Source organism: Bos mutus, chromosome 20, assembly GCF_027580195.1.
Source record: "Bos mutus isolate GX-2022 chromosome 20, NWIPB_WYAK_1.1, whole genome shotgun sequence".
NCBI classification, from domain to species: Eukaryota; Metazoa; Chordata; class Mammalia; order Artiodactyla; family Bovidae; genus Bos; species Bos mutus.
In genome coordinates, this window is record NC_091636.1 from 62,125,831 (window position 1) to 62,139,578 (window position 13,748).

The 13,748-nt window shown below is 44.9% G+C and overlaps 1 protein-coding gene across 1 annotated transcript in view; it reads left to right on the plus strand.

The window, feature by feature from the left end:
• CTNND2 (catenin delta 2) overlaps positions 1-8,784 on the plus strand; it is a 1,090,646-nt gene extending 1,081,862 nt beyond the window's left edge. The window contains 2 exon segments of the mRNA XM_070357848.1: positions 1,482-1,555; positions 6,995-8,784. Of these exon segments, the coding sequence (XP_070213949.1) occupies positions 1,482-1,555; positions 6,995-7,255 (335 nt within the window). The 3' untranslated portion in view covers positions 7,256-8,784.
• Positions 8,785-13,748: the final 4,964 nt, after the last annotated feature.

Genomic DNA, 13,748 nt, shown 5'->3' on the forward strand with positions numbered 1-13,748 from the left:
GAGGAGCCGATTAGGCAGAGTGGAAGCCGGGCTGCTGAGGAGGATGCTGTAGCAGTGGTCCAGGCAAGGGATGGTGGTTTCCATGGTAATGCAAAGACAGGAGCGATGGGCATTCAACCAGAGTCTCTCAGAGTGGCTTTAAAGTGGGAAATGGGCTGTCAGCTCCCACATTCTAAGCAGAATTTCCCAAGAAGAATTTTACTGCACAGCTATTATGTGCTTTTAGTAATAATCATGGGCGGAGTGATAGATTATGCTGACTTAGTGTCTAGAGTGACTGGTGTCTGTGAGAGAAGAGATGATGAGACATCCTATTTCGTGATCCCATAGATACTAGAAGCAAAAGGTAAGTTTTTTCTTGATATCTTAAGTGTTTTATGGGCTTCCCTGGTGCCTCAGAGATGAAGAAGCCACCTGCCAATGCAGGAGAGGTGGGTTCGACGTCTGGGTTGGGAAAATCCCCTGGAGGAGGAAATGACAGGGTTCCCCTGGAGGAGGAAATGTCCATGAAATTTTGTCCATGGACAGGAATACAGGTATTCAGGTTTCAGCTCAAAGGTCTCCTCCTTGACCCTGTGTCTAGTATTGCCTGGAAATTTACATGGACTGAACAGCCTATAGAATCCATGGGGTCACAAAATAATTGGGCACAACTTAGTGACAAAACACAACAAAAGTGTTTTATAGCCTGCTGACACTCGACAGGCAGTGTTTTCCAGAGCTTTCTTAAACTGGGACCTTTTAGCAGCTATAACAGGGCATCTTTCCCTGGGCCCTTCCTTAGGGCCTGCTGCAGGCGTCTCAAGGGCCCCAGGTGAGGAAGCAGCCAGGTGGGCATCTTGCCCAGGTCTTTAGAAGCTGCTGGCAGCTGGAGGAGACCTTTCCTGCCTTTTGTCTAGACCACAGGCTGGTCACAAGCCAGGATGCGGGGCTTCCGTCTCTGCGTGGAACAGGACTCCAGCGCCGCGGATGTGCGGGGTCAAGGTGGGCGGGACTTCCTGCCTGTCCATCAGACCGCTGAGAAATGAACTGTCTCAGCGATGATCAGGCCCTTCTGTGAGCTCAAATTAGAAATTTCATTCTTGTCATTCTTCAGCTAAAAGCTAAGCGGCCGATCCAGATTCCTGCACGCTTCAGTGCAGGTGACAGGCTTTTATTATCTGCCGGTGTTCACCAAAAAAAAAAAAAAAGACCGCAGCACTGGCAAGATGACCATCTGTTTGCTGCGCCTGCCCTGACCCCGTCTCCAAGCTGAATGTTATTACAAGAGGCTGACAGGCTTTGGGGATTTTATATTAGTGCATAACTTCTTCTTTCTTAATATCGGTATGTAAAATGAAGTGTTCAGGGCGAAAGAATTTCTTCCATTCGGAATGGTCCATGTGACACCAAGCGTGGTCAGGGCAAAACCTGGCCTCGATAACCATCATTCCTCCTTTGAAGTCTTGCATTCTTTGCTAATACTTTTGTTTCCCTTTCAGCTCAAACTACTGGAATTTCAACTTTGTATAGGAATTCATATGGTGCGCCCGCTGAAGACATCAAACATAACCAGGTAAAGGAGAGGCAGCAAGTTGGTGTTCATTTCTCCCTTCGTCTCCTGTGAAATAGCTTGGAATCATAAAAGAGAAGTTAGCTTATATTTAACATGCATAAAAGGGCTTGCCAGGTGGCATAGTTGGTAAAGAGTCTGCCTGCCAGTGCAGGAGATGCAAGAGACATGGGTTCGATCCCTGAATCAGGAAGATGCCCTGGAGGAGGAAATCACAACCCACTCCAATATTCTTGCTGGGAAAATTCCATGGACAGAACAGCCTGGCAGGCTATAGTCCATGGGATCACAAAGAATCAGACATGACTGAAAAAAAAAAACAGAAAAAGAAAATAACGTCCCCCACTGCTCTCCACTCATGTGTGACTCCATATCCACGTGGGTGGTGGCAGTCAACAGAACAGCCTCGAATTTGAAAGCAGTCTTTATTTCACTACAACCCCATGCATTATCTGGTGGTAGAAAGCAGATTTTCCTACTGTGATGCAAAACCTGAAAGAAAGCCCCAAATGTACAAGTGTAAGATGCTGGTTACTAGACAGATTGTCTAATTACTAGGCGTGGATTAAGGCGCTCCTGTAACCCAGCCAGTTCTCCTTGGGAAGAAAGCATTCCTTGCACATGACAGTTACCAGTGAAATAGACACGTCAAGTTGAATGTGAGCAACTGAAAGAAAGGCATTGTGTCGTGCCTCGCTGCACAGGCGCGTGAGAGAACCAGCAGTATCAGCGTCACCTGGGAGCTTGTTGGGAACACAGAAGAGACACCTCTCTGGCCCCGTAACCGTCACGCATTCAGGGTCTTCTGCAGCAGAGTTGCATTTTAGCTAGGTGCCTAGGTGTTTTGCGTGGCTGTTCAAGTTTGAGGAGCCTTGGCTGGTAGACACTTAAGAATCTATCTGTGTTTGTGTGTGTGTGTGTTTTATTTAGCAAATATTTCTTGATGGCTCATTTTCTCTGTGGTTCTGTGGGAATTGTAAAAGCAGGAGGGCACCTCCTCTGCTCCTTTATTGAACGATAACTTCTCACTTGTCCTGCCCCATGGTGGTCATCACAGAAGGACTGATGGTCTTTATAGCTCTTGGCCACTGGCCATCATTGTTAGAGCTGGCTTCTGCTGAAGATCCACACTCTTGCTCTGTGTCAGGAAGGTTGTACCAGAAAGATACACCTGGAAGCTGCTTGCTTGATCACTGTACCCAGATGAAAGGAGACATGGAAGGGAAATGTGCTGTTTTTGAACAGCTGGCACCACCTGAATGATCAAATACAACCAACATACTCCACAGTGAATGCATCTCATCAACCAATGGCCGTACCACTGGGCCAGTGAGCAGATTTGATCCCTTCAACCGCAGATGCCATCAGCCATCCTAGGTGATTCATTCACACAAGCTCTCAGAACTGCAGAACTCAACCCGAGAAGGGGTTGACATGGGCCGTTATGACCAATACAGATGAACTGAAGAAGGTAACTCCCCAAGATAAGAGACTAAAATGAGCTTCTGCTCCAGCCAAAAAGGTCCACCGTCCAGAGAGAACATAGCAACAAAAAGAAATTTGAAACATGTTGTGAAAAGGAAAAATGAAAGAAGCAGCCACAATGGAGGAGGGCTACAAGCCTTGTATGAAACTTTCCTAGAAGACCCCCCAGACGTTGGCCGTGCCTCCCCAGCCACTGAGACCAGCACAGAAAAGTCAGATCGCTTCTTGGTCTCCTCTGTATACCGGCCTCCCTTCTTATGACAGGGTCTGGAGTCAATTCAGTGAGGCTAGCACCCTGAGGTGGGGGTCACCTCAGCTCAAGCAAGACTGTACCCCTCTCTCGGAGAGGATGTGGACCGTGGAGTCAGCCAGGCGTGCATTCAAATCCCAGCCCTGCCCCACCCCGAGCCGTGGCATCCTGAACACGCTTCTCAGCCTCTCTGACCTTCAGTTTCTTCACCTATAAAGTAGGGATTGGATGAAAGGATGGATGGGAAGAAAGGAGAGGAAGGAAAAGAGAAAAAAGGAAATGGAGGAAGGAAGGAAAGGAGGAAGTGAAGGAGGGAGGAAGAGAGGGAGAGACTGAGGGGAGAAGGGTTGAGGGAGAGAAGGAGGGAGATTAGACAGATGAAGAGGTGGGTGATAGATGGCCACATGGGCTTCCAGGTGGTGCTAGTGGCGAAGAACCACTTGCCAGCGCAGGAGACCCAGGAGACTTGAGTTCAGTCCCTGGGTAGGGAAGATCCCCTGGAGGAGGGCATGGCAACCCACTCCAGTATTCTTGCCTGAGACTCCCATGGACACAGGAGCCTGGCAGGCTACAGTCCACAGCATCACAAAGAGTCAGACACAACTGAAGCAACTTCATACACACACACACACACATACACACACATGGATAAACAGAAGGATGGATAGATATAGACAGACATAAACATGCAATATGTATCTGTAATAGTACATACATAAATATGTGTATGTATATATATATACAAGATTAAATAAAGACAAATTTGTTTAATGTTGAATATAGTGCCCACTGAAGTAGAAACAGTAAGTCTTAGTTCTCTCCCCATGTACTTTTTCCAAACCTCCCAAATCTAACCCTGTGCGTGCTCCACACTTGGATAGCAACACTGCGTCAGAGTGGAAAAGTTCCACATGGCACCAGCTTTTCAAAGACCAGCAAAGGGCACCTTAGCCTAGCCCATGATCGGGAGCAGCTGGCCTCAGCAGCGTTTAATTGCAGATCCTGAAGTCCCCCTTCGTGCCCAGGCTCTCAGGCTGACACACGTCTGAGCTCTGTGGACTGTCACAGATGGGCAGGAACCTCATTCTTTCAGCTACCATGAACTGGAAGTGTGAGCCCTTCTGTATGGCAGCTGTGATGAAGTTCACCTCTCTGAAGAGCAGTTCTGCGACTCATTCGTGTAAATCAATTACATATGAAAGAGGGAGTTTTGCTTACTTAAGAGAAGAATTATGGGCAGGTCATTAGAAGCATTCATTCACACACAACGTACTAATTACAAATCATTATCTATTAATGAAGACCAATGTCTAGAGGATGTTTCCATGCTGAGCCTTAGTTAAATTAGCAGGGAATTACCAGGGCCACTCCAAAGTGATCAAAGTGTTCTTCTTCAGGCAGGTTCCATCATTCCCACCAGACCTTCCCACACACACACACACACACACACACACACACACACACACACACGCATCATTCCCTGTGGGTTTTGTGGATGCCCCTATGCAGCAACCCTGAGTATGGTCCTTGCCCCATGCCTTGAGGGTATCCTCATTGTTGGAGCTTAGGAAAGGACCCCAGAGCCACAGGAAGCCAGGGCTCCACCTGAAAGTGCTAATTACTGGCCTATGATCACTCTTTGTTTTACTGTCCTTTAAGCCAGGGGGGAGGGAGAGAACCAATTCCAGACTTCTCTGCTCTCAAAGCTCCTGTGATCCCTTTAGCCCCTCAAGGCCCCCTTGATCAGACAACAACCTGCAGCGGACAAGAGTGGAAATAGGGAGCACTGAGTGGGGCTGGAGGACATTGGTCAATTCTGAAGACCCCTGTCCCCCCAACCAAAGGCTTCATAATCCCATGTTATTCTCAAGCCCCATCAATTTTTTAAATTTATTTTTAATTGAAGGATAATTGCTTTACAATATTGTGTGGATTCCTGTCACATAAATTCTTAAGTGAACCAAGTTAGGAAACATTTTGATCCTTCAGAGTGTAGACCAGGGATCTCATGTCCGATGATCTGAGGTGGAGCTTATGTAATAATAATAGAAAAAAGTGCACAATAAATATAAAGCATTTGAATCATCCTGAAAGCATCCTCCCCACTACATCTGTCTGTGGAAAAATTGTCTTCCATTAAATGGGTCCCTGATGCCACAAAGTTGGGGACTGCTGGTGTAAACTGTTTTGAATGGATTCCTTCTAAGGCTGTGGTACATCACTTGGGCAGGTGTAATGGGATGGTCCTTTTAGCAAGAAGCTTCCATCCTCCAGAGAAGTACTGACCACAGCCCTCCGAGCTGGCAGGAAGATGCCCAAGTGACCCTGAGACCTTGTACATCTTCACTTTCTCTTCATCTGGGATTACAGCACTGAGGTGTGATGGAGAAAAATGCAGGGAAGATGAACAGAAACTATTTGTGTTCTGTGGAATCTAGGGTATACATCTTTAATTTAGAAAAGGTTAAGAGAGTCCCGGGGGCAGCAAAGAGATCAAAACAGTCAACCCTAAAGGAAATCAACCCTGAATCTTCTTTGGAAGGACCGATGCTGAAGCTGAAGCTCCAATACTTCGGCCACCTGATGCGAAGAGTCAACTCACTGGGAAAGACCCTGATGCTGGGAAACATTGAGGGCAGGAGAAGGAGGCGACAGAGGATGAGATGGTTGGATGGCATCACTGACTCAATGGACATGAGTTTGAGCACCCTCTGGGAGTTGGTGTTGGACAGAGAAGCCTGGTGTGGTGCAGTCCATGGAGTCGCAAAGAGGCAGGCACAACTGACTTAATGACTGAACAACAGGTGGTAAAATGATTCAACTGTCTTAGAAGTTTGGGCTGTGTCTCAAAAACTTAAACATAGAATTGCCATCAGATCCAATAATTCTACTTCTTGGTACATTTTTTGCTGTTGATATTATGTGGTCAGCAAGTTGTGTCCAACTCTTTTACATTACCCCGCCAGAAATTGAAAACAGGGAGCCAAACAAATCCTAGTGCTTCCGTGTTAATAGCAGCATTATTCAAAAAGTAGAAATCATGATTGTCATCTATGGATGAATACATGAACAAACACAGAATCTGCATACAATATTATTGAGTCTTAAAGAGCAAGAAAGTTCTGTCACTTGCAGCAACATGGATTAACCTTGAGGACATTATATTAACGATAACTTTGAGGAGGTTAAGTGAAAGAAGCCAAACACAAAAGGACAACTACTGTATTATTCCAATTATATGGGGTATGTAGACTAGTCAAATTCACAGAGATGGAAAGTATCAATAGAATGGTGATTGCCATGAGCTAAGAAAAGGGGAGATGGGGACTTAAGCTGAATGGATATAAGTTTTTGTTTGCAGTGATGAAAAAGTTCTGAAAACATTTGGTATTGACGGTGGCCCAGGCAACTTAAGTACTTAATGCCACCGAGTTATACACAACATGATGAACATGGTGACTTTTATGTTATGTGTACTTTGCCAGAATAGTAGTTTTATAAAAAGGTTATTTGGAATGACAGCATGTGGACTCAGGAGCCAACTGTGAAACAGAAAGTCAGTCAGGGAAGTGCAGTCCTGGCATCTGACCACATGGAGGACGCTCAGAGCCTTGACTTTGAGGGAGGGTCAAGGGCGTCGGCTGTGGGGGTCAAGGGTGGGTCAAGGGCAAACGCGCTAACCCAGGTGGTTCTCCTTTCCTGGGCAGGTTTCAGCACAGCCAGCCCCACAGGAGCCCAGCAGAAAAGACTACGAGACCTACCAGCCGTTTCCGAATTCCACGAGAAACTACGACGAGTCCTTCTTCGAGGACCAGGTCCACCACCGCCCTCCCGCCAGCGAGTACGCCATGCACCTGGGGCTCAAGTCCACCGGCAACTACGTCGACTTCTACTCGGCCGCCCGACCCTACAGTGAACTGAACTATGAAACGAGCCACTACCCGGCCTCCCCCGACTCCTGGGTGTGAGGCGGGCACCCCGGGAACCGTGCATGTGCATGCAGACCACAGACATTGCTATTTTTTTTCCCCCCTGCAAATTTAGTTTGTTAAAGCCTGTTCCATAGGAAGGCTGGGATACCCAGGAAGGAAACATTTAAGAGCTATTTTAGAAAGCTCCATGAACGTTCACTTGAAAGTCAGTAGAAAGTGATCCTCAATCTGACATCGGGCTACACCTTTCTAGTTCGGGCTGTAGAGTCTTAAAAAGTGCTTTCCACGGGATGTGGCCGAAGGCAGCACGGGAGGCGGTCAGGGTGACGGGGCACGAAGGTTATAAGCACAGAGGCGGTGACATAGTTCACACACTTTAGAGGGACGGCTTGTCACGCTTTGTTTACTCTCTCCATCCGTTGTGATTCTAGGCTTCAAGTTGCATTGGGGTTCCTCTGTACAGCAAGATGTTTCTTGCCTTTTGTTAATGCATTGTTGTAAAGTATTCGATGTACATTACAGATTAAAGAAGACAAGAGCATTGTGTATATTACACCAATGCCTCGGCGACTCCTCATCAATGGTTCTAAATATTGCTTCAATTTCAAACTTTTGAAAGATGTATGGATTTCCAGTTTTTCTTTTTTCTTCCTCCCAGTAAAGTTTCAACAGGGAAAAAAAAATGGGGAAAAAAAAGGAATATTTAGCAGTATTGTTCGTTCTGATATGTGAATTTGTTTGTGGCAACTAAACAAGGCATTCAGCAGTTTCTGACAATTAACATCCATCATTCCACACTCCTTGTCAACAAAGTGCTTTTTCACTGCCTAAAATTTTAGATGTAGATATTTGAAATAGATTTTTTCATTTATACCAGTTTTCTTTATGATGATACAGTGTTAAAAGAAAATAAATTACAATTGATCTGTCATCCATATTTGCTAAGAATGTCTATTTCCAAGGACCTATCTGACAAAAATACACATTCTTGCTTGTGTGTCTGCGTGTGTGGGTGTGTGTCCACGTATGTACAAAAATGACCCGTGTGAGATTTTATTTTGATAGAAGCAATTTCATTTGCTATTCATCTTGTACAAACTTTGTTTTTGCTTTTTAGTATAAATGTACATCAGTTTGTTCCTTTTGTACTCTATCTCTCTGACCATCTAGTGACTCAGGATATTAAGCCAGTGGAAGTAAAGTTATAGGATTTTCACATATTCACACGTTCTTGGATACCAAGCCTTTCTACTTGCCCATCTCCTTTCATGTTTAATGCCCTCAGAACATGATAAAACCATGGCCAACTCAATAATTTCACTTTGGGGCCAATTACTTGAAATATCCACGGAAAATGTAAACTGCTCGCCTTATTTCCCCCTGAAACTTTTTTGTTCGTGTGGCAGGGAGCAGTAGACAATTACGGATTTAGATGATTAAAAGCAAACTTGAAGCTAATGGTAGAATATGGTTAACAGAGCTAAGAAGTTAAGGCTAACCATTCAAAAGGACACGGGCTGGGGGTAACTTAGCTTTGCTCTTTAGATGCAAGTGACTGAGGCCAATAGGTGCCTAGTAAATGTTAACTGTTCTTGAAAAAATAAAACATTAAATAACAAAAGAAATTGGCTGCCATCTTCCTTTAAAACTTTCTCCCCTTCGCTTCTACATAGTTTAATTCAACTCAGAGTCTAAAATTCACGGTTCTTTCTCCAAATTTAATAGCAACCAAAAGATTTCTTGTTCATGCATAGTTGTGCAAATGCAAAACTCATTTCCAGGACAGAAGAGTAGACAGACATTTTCATATCAATTGTCCTACAGTTACTCACAAGGTGGACCTTCTTGCACTATCTACTATAGGAAGACAGCTTTCTGAGTCCCCTCCCAGGAAGGCTCCAGCCCCTGTGAAAGTGAAAGTTTAGTTGCTCAGTCGTGTCCAACTCTTTGGGATCCCATGGACTGTAGCCTACCAGGCTCTTCTGTCCACGGGATTTTCTGTCCACAGTGCTGGAGCAGGTTGCCATTTCCTTCTCCAGAGGAGCTTCCCGACCCAGGGGGCGAACCCAGGTCTCCCACATTGTAGGCAGACACTTTACCATCTGAGCCACCAGGGAAGTCCCCAGCCCCTGTAGAGAGAGAGAAATATGTAGCTTCAAGGACAGTGTTTCCATTCCATTCCTGTCATAGAACGAAATAGTAAAGCTCATCAAGGCAGAGACGAGGTATAGACGTAATTTGTGCATAACTGAATAGCTGGTTTAGCTTCTCCAAAAGGAATCAGAAGGATGCATTCCCGGGCTTAGGTTGTGCAGGGAGAAGTTCATGTGTGTCCCAGAGCCCCTACCCTACCAGGAGCTGTGTATTTCGTGTGACTCTGAGTCTGCGCTCCAGCACTGGCAACCTTTGAAGGCAGATGTCTCTGCTGCCTGTGGTTCTATGAGAGCACATTGCACCAGGCTGACGTGAAAGGATTCGGCTAGAAGCCTCCAGAGCCAGAGTTAGAGCTAGGAGAAAGTCAATTCAAAATGCTCATGGTTACTCAGGTTGCATTCTTTTCATCATTTCCCCACACTCAAACACAGGGAGAGAGAGAAAGGACAGATGATGATAGATTATAAGTAGAGAGATGAATAGATGGATCGAGAGATGATGGTAGATGGATAGATGATAGACAGATGACATTTTACCTGAAGTGTGATGTGGCCAGAGCCCACCCTTCTCCTTGGCAGTAAAGGTTGGTCGGCATATGATTTATTGTTTATAACATGGATGTACTGGACAAAAGTCCAAAGGGGCAAGAACTGTTTTTGCTTTCATTGTGCTGAAGTGACCGTGTGACCCCGCCCCCGTAAGTGGCTGCCTCTTGGGTCAACAAGAGCCTCCAGACCTTGGATTGTCTACTGAAATGGGACTGGTGTCTTTCAGAGGAAAAGAGATAAAAAAAGGAAATAAAAATTTCCTCTCAGTCCTTATGGTGGACCATAGATACACCTGATATATTCAATAGGATATGAAATCCAAACATTATATATGAAAAAAAAAATTCATTTGAGAGCTTTGATCACCAGGGCCTAATAGAACACTTCATGTGTGTGTGTGTGCTAAGTCGCTTCAGTTATGTCTGCCTCTTTGCAACCCCATGGTCTGTAGCCCGCCAGGCTCCTCTGTCCATGGAATTTTCCAGGCAAGAGTACTGGAGTGGGTCGCCATTCCCTCTTGCAGGGGATCTTCCCAACCCAGGGACTGAACCCATGTCTCTTATGTCTCCAGCATTGGTAGTTGGGTTCTTTACCACTAGCACCAAGTATAAAAAATCTTAATATTTTCATATTAAGTCATATTAGGTCCATGGAGTAGGACCACTTTAAGGAACACTTAAACTCTACCCATGTGAAAATGTTAAGATTTTTATATTGATTCTATTTTAATACCTCAATTAACTATTTCAGTCCTCACTGTCAATCAAGAGTTAGACAACAAAATATCAGACAGGTTTAGGAGAATGAGGATGACCCAAGATGTCATGTCATACTTGATGATAAGGTTAACCAGTGACAATCCATTTTTTGTTAATAAGAGTCAGACATTATGGAAAACTGCTGTGAAAAAATGAAAGTGCTTAAATTCATATATACATATAATGTTTAGTGGTTAAGTCATGTCCGACTCTTTGCAACCCCATAGATTGTAGCCCACCAGACTCCTCTGTCCATGGGATTTCCCAGGCAAGAATACTGGAGTGGGTAATCATTTCCTTCCCCAGGGAATCTTCCCGACCCAGGGACCAAACCCACATCTCCTGCATTGGCAGATGGATTCTTTACCACTGAGCCATCAGGGAAACCCTCATATAATATATATATGCCTGTATAAATTTATTTGGTCTGTTTTATTTCTCTTATTCAGCTCTTCTTCAGTGACTGATGTTTTCTACCTGTATCTGAGAGATATGTCCCTGAGAAATGAGGTTTGACTGTAAGAAGACATGGTGTTTTCACTCAGGAAATTCTCAGCCAGGACTGGACTCCCTGAGGACAAGTCAGCTCTGCTCCACTCAGGATCAGCCACTGAAGCTCAGAGGCTGGAGACTGGACTTACTTAACAACTCAGTCATGTAAATGCCTAGCTCTTGGGCCCGAGTAGCTGAGGGCAGGAAAAGCTGCAGCCCTTCAGACACCCCTGGGCTTCCCAGGGGGCTCAGTGGTAAAGAATCCACCTGCCAGTGCAAGAGATGCAGGAGACATGGGTTCAATCCCTAGGTCTGGAAGATCCCCTGGAGGAGGATATGGCAACCCACTCCAGTATTCTTGCCTGGAAAATTCCATGGACCGAGAAGCCTTGAGGGCTACAGTCCATGGGGTTGCAAAGAGTCAGACATGACTGAGCAACGAAGCACGCACATACACAGTCATGCTATGAAGTCTCTCCACGTGCTCCGTCCAGCAGAGATGCTTTAGAAATGTCTTACAGGTCATCTCAAGGTTCCCAAAGTCCATGTCCCCAGATAAAGAATCAGGCACAAGCCAAGAGGGATTCCACTAGTCAATGCAATTGCAAAATATTGCTCAGTTGCACAGGGACAAGGGTGGAAATAGGCTCCCTATCTTGGGGCAGAAGGGAAGCAGTGGTGGCAAGATTATGGAAGAGGTTGTAGCACTGGAAATAGTATACCACTGTTGTCTTTCTGATACAATCTACCAGCCGACTATACAACTGATAACATTTTGCTTTAATAAATTCCTCTTCTTTAATGTGTAGCCAATATTTCTTAATAATGGCAAAAGCAATGCCTTCTTATAAGAAGTAAAAACCAAATAATATAGCTTGCAAAAATGGGAGAAAAAATTCATATTCTTAACCTTAGAAGGAAAGATCTTGGGTTTGTGTTTCTCTTCAGCTGAATACAATCATGGAAGTGTGGTTCCTGGCAGCCAGAAGACAACCACGAGGGGACCAGAATAAACTGAAGTCAAAGCTGAGGACAGCAGATTAGAGAAATCAAAAGAACTGGGCTCTTCTCTGAAATCACTTGAAGGGCATCACTTTTCCCAAATATTCCCAAATGGGCCATCATTAAGCCCTTATACCCACATTCTAGAAAGTCTCTCTTGCTGTCTCCTATGACATAACAGAAGGCTGAACAGATGAAAGAAATCCCAAGACCAAGACTTATATTCACATCATCATGTCCGCAGAATGCCTGCATGCTAAGTCATGCTTCAGTCATGTCTGACTCTATGTGACCCCATAGACAGAAGTTGGCCAGGCTCCTCTGTCTGTGGGATTTCCCAGGCAAGAATACTGGAGTGGGTTGCCATTTCCTTCTTCAAAGGATCTTCCCAACCCAGGAATAGAAACTGAGTCTCTTATGACTCCTGCATCAGCAGGCAGGTGTTTTTTGTTTTGTTTTGTTTTTACTACTAGAGCCACCTGGAAAGTCCATCCTCCAAACAGGAATATGCTTTTATGAAGACAGGAAAACAGATGATGTTTTTAAAGTGTTAATTTTTAGTAAACAGAAAGGCATTCTGTAGACACTTTCTCTAGTCTTCATTCTGTCCTATTCTTTTAATGACCAGTCATATAGGCTATAGATTCATAACTGAATGGGTCTGGAATTGTGTTACTGCCTCAATACATTATCAATATTAGAGGAATTTCTGGTTCTTAAGCAGCTATATTCTCCATGGGCTCATGATCTAATGAGAACAAATGAAAGCTGATTAAAGGGTTGAAAAAATTAAGGAGTAACACAGTCTAATGTATTGAATGTTGATTGATACAGCTTTCTTCTGAGTCATGTCATCTTTGGGAATGCATCGTTTCTGAATGGGAATGTCTGATTACATCTCCCTTTGTCACTTCCTCTACTGCTAACACACGCCACCTGAATTATCAACACAATGTAATTACTTCCTTCTCTGTTTCCACGATTCCCAGTCTCAAGGCAAACTCATTAACACTGGTACCTGAGCCCCTCTAAAGAAGATCCAAAGCTAACTCTAAAGAAGTTCATAGCAATGAAACGTTGCTACGATGAATGACTCTGGCTCTCCAAGCACAGGCTCCGCCCACAGCTGTCCAGACCATTCACAAGCTCAGTCACAGAAGCATCTCATCCAGGCGTTCCGTTCACTCAAGATTCTGAAGGGCAGAATCTTTACTTCCCAAGAGTTTACCATGCATGCATGCGTGCTCAGTTGGGTCTGCCTCTTTGCTACCCCATGGACTGTAGCCCGCCAGCCTCCTCTGCCCATGGAATTTTCCAGGCAAGAATACTGGAGTGGGTCTCCATTTCCTCCTCCAGGGGATCTTCCCGACTCAGGGATCGAACCTGCGTCTCCTTCATGGACAGGTAGATTCTTTACCACTGAGCCAGCTGGGAAGCCCGAGAGTTTACCATAAACCTTTTCTGAAAAGAAGCTGTTGGTCACAGGACTGGTAGCAGATGTGCTCATGGCATTGGAAGGGTGCTATTAGGACCCAGGAGGTAATTATAGTAAAGCACCTATGAAATAGACATGAA